The sequence below is a fragment of the Phodopus roborovskii genome, unplaced genomic scaffold, assembly GCF_943737965.1.
Source record: "Phodopus roborovskii unplaced genomic scaffold, PHOROB, whole genome shotgun sequence".
NCBI classification, from domain to species: Eukaryota; Metazoa; Chordata; class Mammalia; order Rodentia; family Cricetidae; genus Phodopus; species Phodopus roborovskii.
Genome location: NW_026126515.1, coordinates 1,173,278 through 1,193,412, shown reverse-complemented (window position 1 = coordinate 1,193,412; position 20,135 = coordinate 1,173,278). Strand labels below are relative to the sequence as shown.

General features: G+C 38.6%; 1 protein-coding gene across 1 annotated transcript in view; it reads right to left on the bottom strand.

Annotated features, from left to right (window-relative positions):
• Positions 1-20,135, bottom strand: part of Rad51b (RAD51 paralog B) — a 514,113-nt gene that overhangs the window by 465,392 nt on the left and 28,586 nt on the right. Inside the window, exons 6-7 of the mRNA XM_051196216.1 lie at positions 18,999-19,118; positions 16,848-17,031 (exon numbers count right to left, since the gene is read on the bottom strand). Of these exons, the coding sequence (XP_051052173.1) occupies positions 16,848-17,031; positions 18,999-19,118 (304 nt within the window). The remainder of the gene's footprint in view (positions 1-16,847; positions 17,032-18,998; positions 19,119-20,135) is intronic.

Genomic DNA, 20,135 nt, shown 5'->3' with positions numbered 1-20,135 from the left:
CATGTCCTGGAAAAAGACAGTAGTGTCCAACAGATCTCACTCAAGAACAAGAATATTCCCAGAAGCTTAAAAGCTTTCCTAAGGGTTGGAGAGATGGCTCAGAGGTTAAGAGCACTGGCTGCTCTTCCAGAGGTCTTGAGTTCAGTTCCCAGAAATCACATGGTGGCTCACAAACATCTATAATGAGATCTGGTGCCCTCTTCTGGCTTGTAGGCATACATGCAGGCAGAATACTGTATACATAATAAATGAATAAAATGTTTTTTTAAAGATTTTCTGACATCCCATTTGCCAGAATTGGATCATATATTCATGCCTAAACTTCTCATTAAGAGGGTTAAAGTGATCTTTGAACAAATCAGCCCCACGTGAGGATGGGATCCACTTTCCTGACGCATGTTGGAAGAGAAGGGACCAAGACAGGGAAACTCATGAAACCACTAACAAGGAGAAAAGAACAGATGTGGTAATATATTATTTATGATTTATTAAAACTTGCCTAAGGATTCAGAAAGCAATTGAGACCAGACAGTGGACTCAGGACTAAGAAGTACATGGATCTCTGTGAGTCCAAGGCCACCCAGATCTACACAAGACTGATTCAGTTCTAAAGAGAAACAGCTCACACAATGATGATTTCAGCACCTGGGATCACACACCTTTAATTCAAGCACTAGAGGGGTATAAACATAGAAGTGAGGTCTTCAGTAGTCAATATCAGGCTTTCATTATCCAGCCACATTGAGGATAGGAAGACATTGAAGTCTCAGGATTCTCCAGCCACGCTGAGGAGAGGTTACAGTCTGTGGTTTGATGGAGCCAGGATTGCCTTTCATTCTGAGGTAGAGTAAGAGCTAGTGCCCAGCTGCTTTGCTTTTTTGATCTTCAGCTTGAAGCTTGAACCCCAACATCAGTCTCTGATTCATTTATTAATCGTGTTACAAATAGATGCTTTACAGGCTAGAAACAATAGCCAATAAAATGGATTTTGTTTCCCTCATCCAGCAACGTTACCATTTAGATCTGAACTCACTGCATCATCTTTCACATTTTTGAAATCCATCCATTAGAACACCATTAAAACATTTACCGAACCTCTAAGGAGGCTTTCGTTCCTTCATCTATTCAAACTCATACAATAGTATGCTGAAGCTGATTCATAAGGGACCGATCCTTGACTACCACTTAAATGAATCCCTGGGATTGATCCACAGCAGTCCAAATAATACCAACATGTACAGTACAACTGTTGAAATAATTTCAAAATACTCTGTCAAAATATCAAAGAAGGCTACATCTGTAGCCCCAGCCACTTAGGAAACTTATTTCAAAATATTTAAAATTACAATACAACAAAGATAGCAATAGTAACAAGACTATAGTTATCTAACAATAAAGCAATAAATAAATGCCTGTTTTAGAAGTATAAATAAAAGATCAGTAATGTGTGGAGTGGTCTGAAATCTAACAATCTTTCCACAGAGGCAAAATGTCCTCCTAAAATGGATTTTATGGCATGGGAAGGCTGCTTTTATGTCAGACACAACAGCACAGGCATGCGATTCCATCATTGGGAAGCACAGAAAAAGAGGACCCCAAGATCAAGGCCATAGCAAATGACACAGTGGGTACAAGGTCAAACTAAACTGCATAACATTATACTGTCTCAAAAGGCAAACAGGGATGTAGCTCAGAATCAGAACACTTGTCTATTCCCAGCTCCACAAAATAAAGATGGTTTTTTGATTTGTTTTGTTTTGGTTTGGTTTTTGTTTTTTTGAGACAGGGTTTCTCTGTATTGTTTTGGAGCCTGTCCTAGAACTCTCTCTGTAGACCAGGCTGTCCTTGAACTTACAGAGACCCACCTGCCTCTGCCTCCTGAGTGCTGGGTCTAAAGGCATGCACCACCAATGCCTGGTGACATAAAGATGGTTTTAAAATTATTTAAAATTATAAGAACATCTTATAAAGGAAAACCTCTAAAAGATACTTTAGGCACATATGTCATCAATGCCAAACATCATCTGTTTAACTGAAACAAAAAATAGTTTCAGATAAACTACATCAGAGGCCCTTTTGAAAGGAAAACCAAATATACAATTGTGTGACTAGGGATATATCTCCGTCTGGGGAATGTCTGCCTAGCTTTCACAAAGTCCAGGATTCGGGCTCCAGAACCACATAAGCTCAAGAAGTGGAGGCAAGGCGAGGAGATGAAAAGAGGAAAAAAGAAAGATGGGTTCAAGAATGCTGCTCTACCACACAGAGGTTCGGGCATGTAGTTCCTCAGTAAAAAGCTCCCTGTTCACTCACAACATAAAGGCAAACATCCCAGGCATAATTAGCTGGTTGACCAGACACACTTTAAGACCTAGTAATTATAATGTAAAGGAGTGCAAGCAGTCTGCAAGTTGGAATCACCATTCCCCAAGGATTCAGCACTACCATGGTAAAGAGAGAGCTCTTATTTCAAAGCATGATATATTACTGAACAAGACTTTCTTTGGATGTGGGTCTATGATTTTCAACCTGAATGTAACTGATAATTAGTACAAATCACTGCACAAACATGGTACATCAATCTAATAAGATGAAAATTTGCATATTATCAACCTTGGCCATAAAAATTCAAAAGCAAGTGATGACAAAGAGCTAAGGGGAACAGCTAAGCAGGGCATTAGCTTTCTAAATTGTTTTTAACCAACAATTAATTCACTTACCATTCCCTCCCTGAAAGATGATGCATCTTTAAATATCCATAGAGCCTGAAACTTTAGACAAACATGCAGCAACTATCATTTCTAAAAGTGTTGTCACACAGTGCCTTTTAATGTTCGTTATACTTATATTCATAAAAGCGCAATGTCTATTGTGGATATCTTGACCTACAATTTAAAAACAGGACAAAGGTTAAAATGGTTGAGGGGAAAATTAATTTTCTAAACATTATACTTATTGGTTGGCCTGAGGTTTTACAAAAGAGGTACTTCAAAGCATAAACCTTAAACCAATACATGCCAAATGGGTAATAGAGAAACCATATTATGCAAATGGCTTTTTAAATGCAGTGTGTACATCGTAAAAAAAAAAAATCCATCAGCCTCATTATTACTGCATACACAACATTCCAAGGAATGAATGCAACCCATTGAATCAGGATCTGCTGACAGACACTACCATTCATTACAAGTTTGTATCCATAAAACTGTATCCTCACTCATTACAAAGGAAGCCTGCGTTCCAGGGAGGTCCATTTTTACAGCCTGAGGTAAACTGTGCCGAGCTGTTCCCCCGGAAGGACCGGTGAGAGGTTACACACTCTCTAGCAGTTTCCACTCCTCACACCACAACTGACACTGGATATTATCACTATCTTCAGTCTTCAACATCTATAGGATAGCTATGCATCTTGTGCCCCCTTTCACTTGGTACTCTAGCTGGAGTTGTTGTCCCCTCATCTCTGGGTTATTGTAGTAAACGTTTGTTTTTCCAATGTTAGACTCTCCCATCTATCCTCTGGAGCAGGAGCACTCAAACTCTTTAGTTCCAATGTCTATGTCCTTCAAAAGCCACTGAGGATTCTACAGAGCTCTTGGTGTCTGTATCTACCAATATTTTTTGTGTTTAAGCTAAAATTAAAGGTAAAATACATCGCGATACAGGCAATGTGTTTTGAACAGGACTCCAAGAGTCCTATAGCAGGAACTGACAATTAGGACTGCATTGAATCAAAAGGCTCCTGCACAGAAAAAGAAACAACAAAGTGAAGAAACAGCCTATGCAAAGTAAGAAAATCTTGGCCACCTATCCCTCTCACAAGAGATTAAGACCCACAAAGTATTTAAAAAAACAAAACAAACAAACAAAAAAAAAAAAAAACTCAGAAATTGGAGGTTAGACACCAGGGAAATGCAAATCAAAACTTAAGTGAAATTCCATATCATCCCATTAGTTTTGAATGCTGGACTTAGCTTAGGCTCATTTCTGGCTAAATCTTTTAAATTAACCTGTTTCTCATGACCTATATTTGCCTCGGGGCGTTTTCCCTTTCTTGCTGTATGTCTTACTTTCACTGAGTCTTGTGTCTGGCTGGCAGCTGCCTGGCTTCAGGCCCCTGGTGTCTCTGCCTCTCTTATTCTCTCTCCCCCTCATTCTCTCCTTCTTCTCTTCTTGAGCCTAGATTTCCTTCTATTCATTCTCTCTGCCTGCCAGCCCCACCTATCCCTCTCCTGCCACCTATTGGCCATTCAGCTTTTTATTAGACCAAATCAGGTACCTCAGGCAGGCAAGGGGAAACAGCAACACATCTTTTCATAATTAAACAAATACAACATAAACAAATGGAACCCATCTTTGCCTAGTTAAAGTAACGTTCCACAATAGCTATCATCAAGAAAACAAAGAACAGCCTGGTGGTGGTGTACACCTTTAATCCCAGCATTTGGAGGCAGAGGCAGGCAGATCTCCAAGTTTGAGGCCAGCCTGGTCCAGGACAGCCAGGGCTACACAGAGAAACCCTGTCTTGAAAAACTAAACTTGAGAGAGAGATAACAACAAAGATTGGTACAAGATGAATGTTGGTGTTTGGATCACTTTTCTGCTGTTTATTCAGCCTGTGACCTCAGCCCAGGGAAAGGTGCTATCCACATGTACTCAATATAGAAGCTTTCATAGACATGCCCAGTGGTCTGTCTCCTGTGTGATTCTATAGCCTGCCATTGGTCATTATTAACCATTGCAATACAAAATGACTTTGATGGTGTATGCTCTAAAATGCCAAGTTATAAAGGGAAATATTTGGGCTACATTTTTCTAAGAAATTTTAGGTCCCAGAAGATGTGAGTTTCTAAAATAATACAACAGCTAACAAGGTTTAAATGTATCTCCAAAGGTTTAGATGTTAGACACCAGGTTTCACACAGCACACTGTGGGGAATCAAGACGGCCTTCAGCAGTTGCTGAAGCCATGTTTTTGGAATGCCCAGCCTCCTGAACCACAAGCTGAGAAAATCTTTATTCGTTATAAATTACTTAACCTGTGGCATTCAGTTATAGTAACAGAAAGCAAATTAAGACAAAGCATTTGTCATCATCTAGAATGGTAACATTTCAGAATTTCTCCAAAACAATGTTGGTAGAGTTAAAAAAAAAAATCAAATATACTTTGAAGAATCTGCAATATACAGACTAATATCAGCTAACTTCAGAGTGAAAGCTCTCCAAATGCTGACTGGAAATCTTGCCCAAAGCTGGCTCACACAAGCACTTGCCAGACATTTACAGAGATAAACACTGGTTCAGGCTAATTAAGCAATCACAGAGCACTCTATAAACATAAATGCTAAATATTTATTTTTAAATAAATGCACTGAATTATTACTAGATGGCAATCATACTCTTAGTAAAAAAAAAAAAAAAAAAAAGAACCTCATTACAGTCCTCAAAAATGGCACTAGGACCAACTACTTTTGATCATTTATAACTATTAGAAGTTGTTTTTAAAGAAATATCAATAGTAGTCACATAACACTTCAAAACTCTGAATAAAATGTATTAAGTATATTCTCTAAGTTTAGGAAATTATAATCCATCAATCAAATAATTAAAGCTGAAAATAATCCATACTAGTTTATTACTATATATGTATATGTATATACATATATAGTAATAGATTAATTGTAAATAGTAATACACACACACACACACACACACATATATATATATATATATATATATATATATATATATATATATATAAAACTGAGGCAGAGTATCTTTTCAAAGAAGTTTCTTCAAAAATGGTGATTCATGACTCTAATCCTAGAACTCAGGAGGTAGATGCAAGAAGGGTGCCACAAACCCGAAGACAATTTAACACACATAGTGAATTCTAGGCCATCCAGTGCTTTAAAAGGGGGGAGGGGGAGGAAGGCAGGCTGGAGAGATGGAACAGCAGTTAAGAGCACTGTTGCTCTTCCAAGAGACTTGAGTTCAGTTCCCAGAACCACATGGGGCAGCTCACAATCCCTGTGACCTCAGTTCCAAGGATCTAACACCCTCTTCTTGTCTTCACAGGTGCCTGCACACACATGATGAGCACCAATCAACAAAGGAACACTCACATACACATAATATTCTTACTCTTTTAAAACTATATATAAACATATCTTCTTATAAAATCATACATGAAGTAATTTATAAACTGTAAAAAAACAAAAATAAATTTAGTAATCCAGCAACATATTAAATTATTATTATTCATCTATAAATATTACTAATAATATTAGGCATTATGATAGAGAAACTAGATCCCTTCCTACATTAATAGGACAAGTATCAGAAAAGAAAATTGATCATACATAGAGCAGTGTCATACAGCCAGGTCTAACATTTGCTAGTGAGACACTTATTTTCTGACCTCAAATTCTCTTCTAACACACCATGCTGTTGCTATGAAATCCTTGAACATCAAACTGTGGTTCCCAAAGACTGGAAGAGAAATGTGGACAGAGATCTGTTACTTCCCAAACCACCAAGCAGTCCATCCCATGTTACCAGATGTCCCTGTAGACTAAGCTAAAGATCATACAGAGTAACAAAAGCAAATAATTATAATATGACCTAAGAAATGAACTAACTTTGGCGGCTTCAAACTGGAAACATAAAAAAAGCTTCATACTATAATAATTTCTTTAAAATAATATACTTTTGGCTGGACAGTCCATATTCAGCCCAGCCCCAGGCCAGTGAAAGAGTATGTCTCAAAAAATACAGTGGGTTGTTCCTGAGAAACAACACTGAAGGATGAACTCTGATACACACACACCTCACACTCATGCACAAGCACACTCACACAGGTGCACAATCTTTCTCTCTCTCTCTCTCTATCTCTCTCTCTCTCTGATTCACACACACTCACACATACACACAACCATATTTTTATCCCTAAACTGTGGATATTACTTATCCAGTTCAGGTCATAACTATTCCTTCCTCACATATACAGCATAAATGTGTGTGTGTGTGTGTGTGTGTGTGTGTGTGTGTGTGTGTGTGTGTGTGTGTGAAAACTCCTTTGAGTCATGCTGACTATAAAAATGATCTTGTTTTAAGTCCCTAGGAGTTTTAAGTTAAATTCCCAAGTAGGCCATTTTATTGGCTATATCTGACAAACCACAGAAGTGAAACATCTTCTGCATACCCACAGCATATACTGGGTTTCCATGAAGCCTCACAACAGGATGTTAGGAGGCCTTCTAGGTCTCAAGTGAGCTCTAAGGGGGGCACAAAGTCAAATCATTTAGAAATTATTTTAAGGCAACATATTTATCACACGATTTAAGTTCTTATAAACATTCACCATTTTTGTTTTAAGAATACCAAAATCCACTTGACGGTGGTGGCACATGCCTTTAAGCCCAGCACTTGGGAGGCAGAGGCAGGCATATCTCTGTGAGTTCAAGACCAGCCTAGACTACAAGAGCTAGTTCCAGGTCAGTCTCCAAAGTTACACAGAGAAACCCTGTCTTGAAAACTCAAGGAAAAAAAATATATATATAACATTTCCCAATTGACAATCAGAATGAAAACAAGGAAATGTGAATTGATAAGATTATCTCTTTCTCTATCAAAGAAAAGCAAAGAGCAGGAGACAGGATGTTGCTCAGTGGTGAGATACTAGCTTGCACATATAATATCCTGGGTTCAACTCCCAGCACCAAAAATAAATAAATAAATAAGGATCGGGAAATGGTTTGGCAGGCAAGAACTGTTGTTGTGCAACATGTTGCCATGAGTTCAAATCCCTAGAACCCACATAAAAGCAGGGTGGGGTCACATACTTGCCAGTAACCCACTTCATAGTAAGAGAGGGAACAAGAGAATTGCTGGGGCTTGCTGGCCAGCCAACAATTGCAACTACAGGGTTAGTTAGAGACTGTCTCAAGGGAGTAAGGCAGGGAGTCATAAAACTCTGACCTCTGCACACACACAGCTGTGTGCACCACCATGCACATGAATTCATACACTGTACACTCACACAGACACATGAAAAATTTAGTAACAGAAGGCAAAGGGGGAGCAAACTGTTCAAACGAGAACTATGTAACTTTTAATGTGCTCTATTTTAAAGTATCTAAGTTGCACTTGAAGAAAATCTTTTTATTTTATGTTCATTGGTGTTTTGCCTGCATGTATGTCTGTGTGAGGATGACAGACAATTGTGAGTTGCCATGTGGGTGCTGGGAATTGAACCCCTGTCCTCTAGAGGATCAGCCAGTGCTATTAACCACTGAGCTATCTTTTCAGCCTAGTGAGAAACACTTTTAAACCACAACTATTATGTATTATCATGAAAATATTTCCATAATTATTATACTCAATACATTCATTAGTTCTAAACTTTCCCTCCACTATTTGCTGTGTATGTAATAAAAACTTAAGACTGACCCTTAGCCAACTCTCAAGGATAGAAGACAATGTTATTAACTCAGACAGTGGGTTATGTACACACCTCCGGGACTGATTCATATCTAATATCTGGAAATTGGCACCTTTGACCAATACTTCCAGCCCTTCCAGCTCTGGCAATCACCTTTCTGTTTCTAAGAGTTTGACTACTTTATATTCCACATGTAAATGGAATATGTGTTCTATGCTTGGCTTACTTAATTTAGCACAGTGTCCTCCACATTCACATATGTTACCACTAATTGTAGGATTTCTTTTTAATATTGAATAATATTCCATCATGTGTCTATACCAAATTTTCTTTATCTGTTCATGTATGAGTGAACATTTAGACTGCTCCCATGGCTCTGTTTTAGGAGATGATGCTACAGCGAACATGGGAATACAGGTATCACTCTGAGATCCTGAGATTGCCAAAACAGGCCTTAAACTGAGTCTTCCTGCTTTCAGCTCCCAAGTGCTGCGATTACAGGCTGTGCCATCACACTGGGCTATGTGAGTCCTTTGAGGAACATCTACTCAGGTCTTTAAGCCAGTTTTTAAACAGCTTGTTTTTTGTTGTTATCCAGGCTTTGCTATTGAGGTATAGGATCTCTTTACACATTGTGAATATTAATTACCTCTTTGTCAGATATATGATTTCCAAATACTTCCCCTTCTCATAGTTTGCATTTCAGATCATTGATGACTATTTCATTTGTGGGGCAGAAGTTTTAAGTTTGATATAGTCCCATTTGACTTTGTTTTGTTGCCTGCTTTAGAAGTAGGGCATTCTTAGCACTCTACAGAGCACAGATGATGAATTCATACCATACCACTTTTAATATAAAATTGCAATGACATCTCACAGGACTTTGAACAGCTCAAGGAATTGGAGGAACAGAGCTTCCAATCATCAATCAACCTCTATGGTCAACTGTTTAAAAAAAAACAAACAAACAAACAAAAACTATGGCAACACCAAGCCCTAGCTTACAGGTGATTTTGTATACTTTAAAAACAATACTAGAGTGTAGTCCTTTCAAATAGCATAGGAATTAAATAAGCATTTAATTAAATATTCATTTCAGAAGTTGTATAATTAAAAGTATAAAATAGTCTACAAATATGTATTGGACACCTTCTTAATATGAGACATTTTTCAAGGTATCTATGGCGAGGGCACAGTCCTGTTTTCAGGGGCTCAGACACAAACACACTAAAGGTTAAATGATATTGTAAGGCAAATAAATCATTTAAGTCCCAAAGAGAAGTTCATAATGTTTGTACCATAATGGAAAGTGGAGCCAGTTAAAAGCAGAGGTAGACCAACAGTCTACATGCATAGAAAAGGGCAAAACAGGAGGAATATGCTGGAGTCAGAAGGAAGGATGTTCCTGAGTGCCTTATCAGAAATGCAATCCAGCAATAGTCTGACCTAATTACAGGTATACCTAACAAGAAGACACATACGTTCTCTGCCTGTAGTTATAGACGATACTTTAATTATACATGATACCACACAATGATTCGGAGAAAGTTCCATTGCACTGATCTGTATCATACCATTACCTATGCAGTAAACTCAGAAGCGAACCAACTAGATACTGAATAAAGATTCGTGCTACAAGTGGTAAATAACATTACTCGATTATCCAAAACCGTCTTGGGTAAGTCACCTCATTTCACTATATCCCTGTTCTCACTGGAAAACTAAAGGTTGTCACTCAGCCACAGGCTTAAGATCTTCAACTGGAAAACATACAGCTCATGGGGGACTAGGTGATAAGTGCAGGGCAACACTAGGACAGCAACTTACTTTCATTTCTAACCTCTTCTCAGCAAAGTAACTTTACAATTACAGGTGCATTCATCAGTTTAACAAGTGCCTACCTCCAAAAGAACATTCCCTTTCTGGATTAGGAAGACACAGTATGGGCCAGGGCTAGACATTAGAAAGGGTTTGATAGGGAAATAAAGGTCAACACTTTCCCATTATTTTCTCTGTGTAATCTGTAGCCCCAGTGACAGAAATGAAGGTATCACATATCTTACAAATATTAGGGCAGAAAGTATACAAAGCATTTGGAATGAGGTAATTCCTAATATTAATAATTAACAGCTGCCTTTCACAAATTCGCCAAGTATTGGGTGAAGAACATTACAGACATCTCATTTACTCCCCACACCCTTACAAGTCAGATATTATGCCCACTTTCAAACAGGAAAACTAAGAGTCAGAGCCAGGATACACACTTGCCCAAGGTCTTAATATCAGCAAAAATGGGCTATCACTCAAATTAACATCTAAATCCAAAGCTGTTGTGGGATAGATAGTCTTTTTGTATACTGTAGACATGTGTCTCTGCACAAGGGACCTTCTGATTGGTTTAATAAAGAGCTCAGTGGCCAATAGATGTACAGGAGAGGATAGGCAGGGCTTCCGGTGAGAGAGAGAATTGTGGGGAGAAGAGAAGTGGAGAGATACAGGCAAGACTCTAAAGAAGTAGAACTAACAGTACAGAGAGGTGATCAAGTCACGTGGCAAAATGTAGATTAATAGAGACAGGTTAATTTAAGTTATAAGGGCTAGCTGGGGGAAAGCCTAAGGTAAAGACCAAGCTTTCATAATTAATAACTTCATGTCATCAAAGAAAAGTCAAACTAGAAAAGGCCAATGCTGCACTCTACTAGGACCCAGGGAGGTAAGACTGACTGAGGTGGTTGAAGTAACCAGGCACTAAATTTATCATGGAGATGAAACCAGGAGGATTTGCTGAAAGGTAAAAAAAAAAACAGTGTTAAAAATAATGAGGTAACAGATAATATCTATAGAACCAGATGGCCAAAGGGAGGAGAGCCAGTACCTCAAATGCACACATCCCCTTCTCCAGACACAACCATAACAGTTTTTATGAGTCTGCAGGCCAACTATGGCAAAGAAAACCACCCATTTTACCTCCTTTTTAACACTGTCCATTTTGCAATAATTTTAGATTCATCATAAAGTTGCAAAAAGAATACAGAGTTCTCTTCTCCCAGCCCCTCCTACCATCATACAAAGTACATCACAGTAATTCATCAAAACTAATGAATTACACTTGGAATACTTTTAGCTAAATCTTGCCAGTCTTAAGCAGTTACCATTAAAACTATCATAACATCACTTTGAATCTCAGCAATACATAAAATTAGATACTGTCAGTATACAAAAATAAAAATAGTTCTAAAAAAAAAAACAAGCTCAGAAAAGATGTCACAGCTATAAGGCTGCCTCTCTCTTTGTCCTTTCCTTTCCCTTTCCTCGGTTACGACTTTTGAGAGACACAGACAGGTGGAAACAGCAAAAAGCATGACAATGCCCAGGGAAACCAGGTAGAAGCTCCCAGTGTCCTCTCCCAGTGCTGCGGCAAGGATGTCCTTAACCATCTCAGCAATGACACAGGGCAAATGCGGGGAGTGGTTTTAATCAGAGACATTAGCTCAAGACTTTGTGTCCAGCATTTTTATTAGGGGTCAATCAGGAGGTACGCAGCACCACTTAAATGACCTCACTCTAATCCCAAGAACAAAACCAATGCTTACCACAAACCACATTGTTCACAATGTGAACAAATTGGTACCTGTGGCCTCAACCCTCACACCTACAAAAACACTTGCTAGGTAGAATATTCCCAGGCCTTGGAACTCATCTCCCAGGACCCAGACAAGGATCAGGCCCAAAGCAATACTTTTTCTGGAAAAGAGCAGGATTTGAGCAACTCAAGCCAGCAGAGTTAACCCTTTCCTCACTGATTCATCCCACCTCTTCGGACACACCAATGCTACCTTGTCAATCACCTACACATTAACCTGTATGCTGTTTCTAGCTTCTGACTTTAGTTGACAAAGTTTCCCATATCAGGGAAAGCTCCACAAAAGAAAGTAAAGATTTCTAGGATTTCATTAGCTGATAAAATAAAGCCTTACAACCCGGTGAGTTGAAGGCCCCTGGAGCAAGTGTAGTTGAAATATCAAGGTCTCCAGTGTGAGCAAACAGAAGGCCCCACAGAGCACTCCTCCCCTCAGAATCTGAGGTGTTTGCTCTCAGTGACTCATATGAATGGTCAGACCAAACCCAAAAGGTCTGACTTCCAGAAAAGTCACACAATAAAGATACACAGTGTGAACGACTCCCATATTTTAATACGATGAAGATCTGTGATTTCTATGTCATAGAGGAATTTCATGAGACTATCCTAAAAAAGAGTAAGCTCTGAACATTCATAAAAGGACTAAATGGCAAAAGTGGGCACATAAATCTATGTCACAAGTCAGAAACAAAATGAGAATTTTTATTGTTGTTGTTTTTGTTTGTTTGTTTTTTGAAACAGGATTTCTCTTTAGCTTTGGAGCCTGTTCTGGAACTTGCTCTGTAGATCAAGCTGGCCTTGATCTCACACAGATATGCCTGTCTCTGCCTCCTGGGTACTGGGATTAAAAGCGTGGCCTGCCATCACCATCGTCGAGAATTTTGCAATTAACAAAATCTTAATTATTTTAATACACTGCCCACTAATTTAATTATTTAGTATTTATTTATTTCAGTGATAAGGTATGATCTTAAAGATTAAACCTACCTTACATGATGAGACAGCTGAAGCTAAAATAAAAGATAAATTCTGGCCTATATAAAGTTAGGTCAGATTAATTTGAGGGAAAATAATAAAATATTTAATCATATTGTGTTTTCTTTACTTAAAACAGAAACAGTTTCTTCTTGGTGATGATCCTACATATATTTTCATTCATTTTTCTAAAGTTTTAATCATAAAAATGGATGTTACTATTTCAAAAGAAACCTTGATAAGCAATAAATTAGAGCGATGCATATTCCCACAGAGGGCAACCATAGGAAAAAATGGCTATGGCCATGTCCTAGAATAAACTAAATTTTCACAACTATAGGTGAAAATAAGATACACCTACTTTCAGTATCATCTGAAAAACAGAAAGGGGGAAGGCTCCTGTGAACTGTCTAACAACTACTTTTCACAAGAATACCCTATCTTAACCTACACAATTCACCATGTGAAATTATTGCTTTGTTAGCAACGAGCAGGCAATAAAACCATAGTCATCACTGACTTTAGAAGGCGACATCTAAATTCTTTTCTCATATTATTTCCACAGCACATCTATAAACAGTTTCAGAATCTACTACTTTTTCCACTACCATCATCAACACCCTTTAAAGACTAAAGTTCCCCATAGCAGCATGCCTCCAAGCTCCCCAAAGCTTCAGAGAGAAAAACTCCACCAGACTTCTGCAACTGTGCTTCTCAAACCACAGTCTTAATGTATTCAAGTCTATAAAATTCTCTCCCGAGAATGTTTAATTTTATAACTCAGATCCTCCATAACATAATAATATGGGGTTTTCCAGTAGAGTGGTGTCACTTAGAACTTCTTTGATAGTCAATGACTACGATAGGTAGACAAGAGCCATAACAGAATTAAAATATAAACACATTCATGTCCACATGAGGACCAAATGATGTCACCCTTCCCAAGTAAAAGGTTCACTAGTAGCTCAAAAAAACTGAGTCATCGCATTAACTATATGGATGTTAAAATCAAAAGAAGCTATAACATAGGTGAATATATGTACATTATAAACATATAAACCTATCAAGTTATCATCTATACCACTAACTTAGCTGTAATTATTTGTACAGCATTGTAGTGATTACAAATGCAGCACACCTGGTGATTTATTTCCTATGTATATTTGTTATGAAGTATTACTCATATTTCATCATATTTCTGTGGTAATAACACTGGAATCAGCAATGGGGGTTCGAGAGAATATCTGCAGCAGTAGGGTGCATGGGCTGAGTAAGAGGAAATAGCCGTTCACCCAATATTTGCTGCTGCTCTCAAAGGGGTGCAGATGCCAACAGGGAAGCAGTTAATGGTTCCTGACATGAACAGCAGGCTGTAGAATTCCTTCACATTGAAGTCTCCGAGCCTCTCGACTCAAAGGCTGACGACACCATAGCCACACTACAAGTACATCAAGCAAAAGAGGCTGTCCAGAAAGCAGTGAACAGTGCCAAAAGGGTTTCAAATGACTAAATTTGATCAGGGACCACAATAAAGAAACAAATAAGAAAAGAAAAATATCTAAACATTGAAAGTTTTAATATTATGAAAACAATTGCAAAATATAAAATAAATTTTAAAAGGAAAGGAAACTTTGAACTTTATGTACTGAGCAAATGCCAGGTCTAGCAAACAATGTTACTCCTGGATTACTTGAGTTTTAAAATAAGGTAAAATATAAAAACAAATTAATGTTTTATAGACCGTAAAAAATAATTTTCAGCAAAGTACAAAAATGTCAAGCATTCCTTTCTTTGAGTTTGCAATTCTTTAATGTGGAATAGCTTGGGCTATCCATTCTGTATTACGGAATGAAATTGAGCACAGAAACACAATTTGAATTATAAAATTCTTGCTCTAATAAAACTTCCTTAAATGGTAAAAAGAAGGGAGCCAGTGCCTTGAAACAATACAAGAAATCATTAGATTCCTATGTTTCCTCCTTTTTTTTTTTTTTTTTTTTTTTTTTTTTTTTGACAAGACTCTTACTGTATAGCCTTGTCTGGTCTGGAATTCACCATGTCGATGAGGCTTGCCTTGAACTCATGAGAGAGCCGCCTGCCTCTGCCTCCTGGGATTAAAGGGATGTGCTGCACCTCCTAACGCCATAAGATAATGGTTGTGCTTGAAGTAGCATCAGACCCTAAGTATTGGGCCTAGGGAGAAGGATCTAGATGAGGGACTGACAAATCACGGTGCATACATCAGATCACACTCATGCCCATGTTCTTTCAGAATACAGACAATGAGTATCTGGTGTTTCAGGGGGCTCTGCTGAAAACAAAGAAAAGTAAAGTCCTTTTCCTTACTCAGAAAGATAAATTACCTTAGTAAATTGCAAAGTATCAGCCTATAGTTGCTATTTCTAAACAAGTTTTAAAAAGTGAATTTTTACATTTTACACAGGCTCTTAGGTCAAGCAACATTAAATTAATAAAATAAGTGTGCAACTAATCTTAAATTTCCATTCAACTGAAAATTTTTAATCTCAAGATAAACTTGTAGTAACTGATTTTCATCCAAAGTATGAAAGTATTTTTTGTTGTTGTTGGTGGTGGTGGTGGGTTTTTTTTGGGGGGGGAGTTGGTTTTTTAAGACAAAGTTTCTCTGTGTAGCCCTGGCTGTCCTAGAACTCACTCTATAGACCAGGCTGGCCTTGAACTCACAGTGATCCACCTGCCTCTGCCTCCCAGGTGCTGGGATTAAAGTTGTGTGCCACCACTGCCCTGCCCAAAGTATGAGTTCTAGAGCCATTAAATATGTAGAACGTACATGTATGATTTCTTTTCCCAGACTTCCTGCTTGGCTTTACAAATGAAAAGCTGCATTGTGGCTCACGTAATTTGTATGTATCATTTATGATACAAAGACCCAAGATTTTAATTTGCCCAAAACAAATGAAAATTATAAAGTCTCAAACAAAATTTATCTCAGGTTAAAGAGTTGCCTTGTCTGGATGGGACATAGCTGAACCTGAAAAGCCCGGCAGGGTTTGGTAACCCACACCCGTAACCCCAGCACCAAGGCAAAGCAGGAAGGTCTGGAGAGGACAGCCAGGGTTGGACAGCAAGACTGTCTGAAAAAAAACAAAGGAAAGCCTAACAATACTCAGTGCTCCTTGGGCTGTGGAATAAGTTCAGCCCTCCCACAGGCAGCAGAGTGGGGTGGAACCTAATATGCCTTTCTGAGTTGTCCATCATGCACCCCAAACCGGGACAATCTCCCCCCCCCCCAGACGTCCTGATCACCGTGCTCACAATAGAAAGCCATTTCAACAGCTCTTTTTTAAAGTTTTCTCACTGGCATTTCCACTAATGGTTGACCTCTGCCCACTGGAAGCAAACCAAAACACAGTAACCTGAACAAAGCCTAAAAGATTTAATTTACAAAATCAACAAGATACACTACCACTACAAAGAAAGTTCACAGAAATAGACGCAGGCAAGTTGGTGAGCTGTACTGCTTAGTAGTAATTTCAGCATGACAGATGCAATAGAAAGCATCCAGAATGAGTAAACAACAAGAAAGAATAAAGAAAGTGGTGATGGGAACTGTCAAAAACACGTCAATGTGCCCCAACGTCACGTTATAAAGAAGACATAATCTCAGCAGGCAGAGTAACTTACGAAACCAGAGCTGTCTGCTATAGCAATCAGACTCTAAAAGGTCGCCTGCTTACTAGTCTTCTTTGAGTTTATTACTCAATATTGTGAGGTCATGACCTTAAGAGAAAAGAAGGAAAAGAGAACACTTACTGGGAGTGAGAATTCCTCAGCCAGGTACTTCAGTAAGGATGCTTGTTTGGCCAAAAACTTGTTCCTTTCTTTGATGTTGCCCTGAAGCTGAGGATCAAACTCCTTTCTGACCACAGAAGCAATGGAGTCAACAATCACAAGTTTGACTCCCTTGGAAATAATCTCTTCTTCCAAAGATTCGAGCCTGAGAAAATATAATTTGTAAAATAGTGAACAAATTTAAGACATAATTTTATTTATGTGTCTTTCTTTACAGGAGGAAGATGGAAGAACATTATATTAAGGTTTGAGAGAAAAGGTAACCACTGGCTGGGCAAGCTGTAAATCCTGGCAGCTTCTGGGAGGAAGGAGTTAGGGGAGAAGAGACAGCATCATGCCCTTTGGGGTAGGGTCAGAAATGGAGATCTGCAAGCATCTGTGAAGGGAAGGGAGAGTCAGAGAAAACAGTGAGAAGCCTGGAGTTTGACAACAAACATGATTGGGATTTCTGTTAGTACCCAGCAAAGAGAGAGAAAGTGGGGAGAGGGAAAGCCATGCTGGAGTTAGAACTCTGAAAACTGGGCAGGCTTAACAACGAAGATCTGTCAGTAACTGCCCAGATGTAAGTTGTTAAAACAGAGTGAAGGAGCTGGAGAGATGGCTCAGTGGTTAAGAATACTTGTTGCTCTTGCAACTGGCATTTGGTTGCCAGTACCCACATGGTGGTCACATGCATCTGTAAATCTAGTTCTAGCAGATAGCACCCCCTCTTCCAACCTGCAAGGGCATCAGGCATGCAAGTGATATACATACAAACATGCAGACAAACACTCATAAAATATAAAATAAATAAATCTAAAACAACAACAATACTGTGGCATTACAAAGATTAATCAGCTTTAAAACAGTAAGCCAGGTCTGGTGACACAGATCTGTAGTCCTCACTATTCAGGAAGCTGAAGAAAGAAGTTTGCAAGCTAAAGGCTACTGGACTATAGTGGGAGTACAAAGTCACACTGAGTAATGTAGCATGACCCTGTCTCAAAGTAAAAAATTTAAGAATGGCTAAGATGCAGCTCTTTGGCAGAGTATTGCCTGACATACACTGGATCCTTGGTTCAATCCTAGTAACACACACACACACACACACACACACACACACACACACACACACACACATATATATACATGCACACACACATGCATATACACACACATTCTTCCCTAAGTTATAGTAGTGACCATAAAATTCATCACATATGGCTGGAGAAATGGCTCCAAAGTTAAGAGCACTGGCTGCTTCTTCAAAGGTCCTGAGTTCAATCCCTATCAATTACATGATGGCTCACAACCATCTGTAGTGAGATCCGGTGCCCTCTTCTGGCCTTCAGGGATGCATGCAGACAGAACTCTATACATAATAAATAAATCTTTAAAAAAAAAAAAAAAAAGGCACATAGAACTTAGTTCAGCCCAGCACTCCTATCATATTGCATCCTTATGGAAATAGGCAGTGTTTTCATGTTGTCCTACAATACAATAAAAGCTGTAACTTTAAAGTAAGACTACTTGTGGTAGCCTGCCTCCAAAATGGCTGCCTCTTGTTCCCATTTCCTGGGATGTCACATCTTTATATAAATATACCCTCCCTGTGTGTATGTGACCTCCCTCCCATGTGATGCAAGAGTTGGTCTGTGAGACAAAAGCTTTTGACGACAGTGGTGTTCTCACTCTAGACAGTAGGCACAAAGACTACCACCGCCACATGTAAGAAAGCGGAAGTGAGGTTGGAAACAGGTGCCAGGCCCACTGAGCCATGAGTCAACTGCCGTCCTGGAAAACCAGCTAAGCCACTCCCAGAGGCCCCCAGAAAATAGATATCTGTTCTATTAAGCTGCTACACTTTGAGGTAATATGCTAACAAAACAACACAGAGTTAATGAACCACTTAGATGCTAAAATATTCATTTTAAATGTCTTTCCATTTTAAAGAAACATTTCAAAAAAACTACAACAAATAAAGAGTAAAGAAATAATTATTTCCTTAATTCTCTTACATAAGAATTCCTTTACTCAGAAAAGAGAGAGAAGGAGGAGAAGGAGAAGGAGAAGGAGAAGGAGGAGAAGAAACCCTCAAAGCACTATGAAATATCAAAATCTGAAACTGCCTACCTCTGCAGAACACCCTCACAGCTGAGTTCCCGGTGAAGATAAACTTTACTGCTCATCAGAAGCAGTTTTTCTTCAGTGTTAAAATAGAGTGGAAAACGGGATTCTGCGATCTCGACCAGTCTGTGGAGAAAGGGGAGAGAAACACAAAAGAAAACAGTGAATGCTTAAAAGTCACACTGGTGAGCCTCCATCACATGCTATCTGGGAAATTCCTGACTGTCCCATTGTCAGGTGCAGGCCAAAGGCTGCACACAGAAGCCTGGCGTGCACCAGGCGCCCCCTGTGTGAATTAGCAGAGGTCAGCTGTCAGAACAGACTCTAGCAAGGCTTCTGGGTCTCACCCAACTTCCAACAAGCAACAACGTCTCCAAGATTTCATTTTCTGGAAATAATATGTTTACAAGTAACATTTTTGTCTAGCAGCTATGTTAGTATACTTAAAAATCAGAAAAAGTTTTCAGCTGCTTCAATGAACAAAATCTATCTAAATTAATATAGTATATTAAACTAATGATAACTTATATCTAAGTTGGCATGTCTCACTCTAGAAAAATGTTTTCCCAATTAAAATATAGTGATATCTAGTAGTTCCTTGGTATACATAAAAGTATTATTTAAACAAGTGAATGATACTCAGTTACTTCTCAGTAAACAAAATTATTTTCTATAACTGAATTCATACCCCAGGGCAAAATCTAATATAATCCAGGGCAGCTCAAGTAAAGAGTGATAAATTAGAACAGAAATTACATCATCACTTAGCAGAATGAAGCACAGAGGGCATTAGTAAAAATTACAAATGTATAGGATTTAAAAGTCAAAAACAAAACTCTTGAGAATAACTGTATCCCACTTAAAATGACATTTGTCAGCCCTATGTGGTCATCCTGGGGACCTGGAACAGAAACTGTAAACACTAAGCCACCCCATATTCCATGTTCAAGTTAGAGACACAGAAGTACAAAAGATCAGCGTCCAAACAGTTAAAGGGTTCTGAGACGAGGCTGAGATCTTTAAGCAAAATAAACAAAACAAACCCTTTAAACAGCTATAATCAGAAGCAAGGGGGGTTGGGCCTAAAACAGGAAAAAAGTAGAGAAAAAATAAAGACAGTCAACATTTTAAGTGTATTTTCAG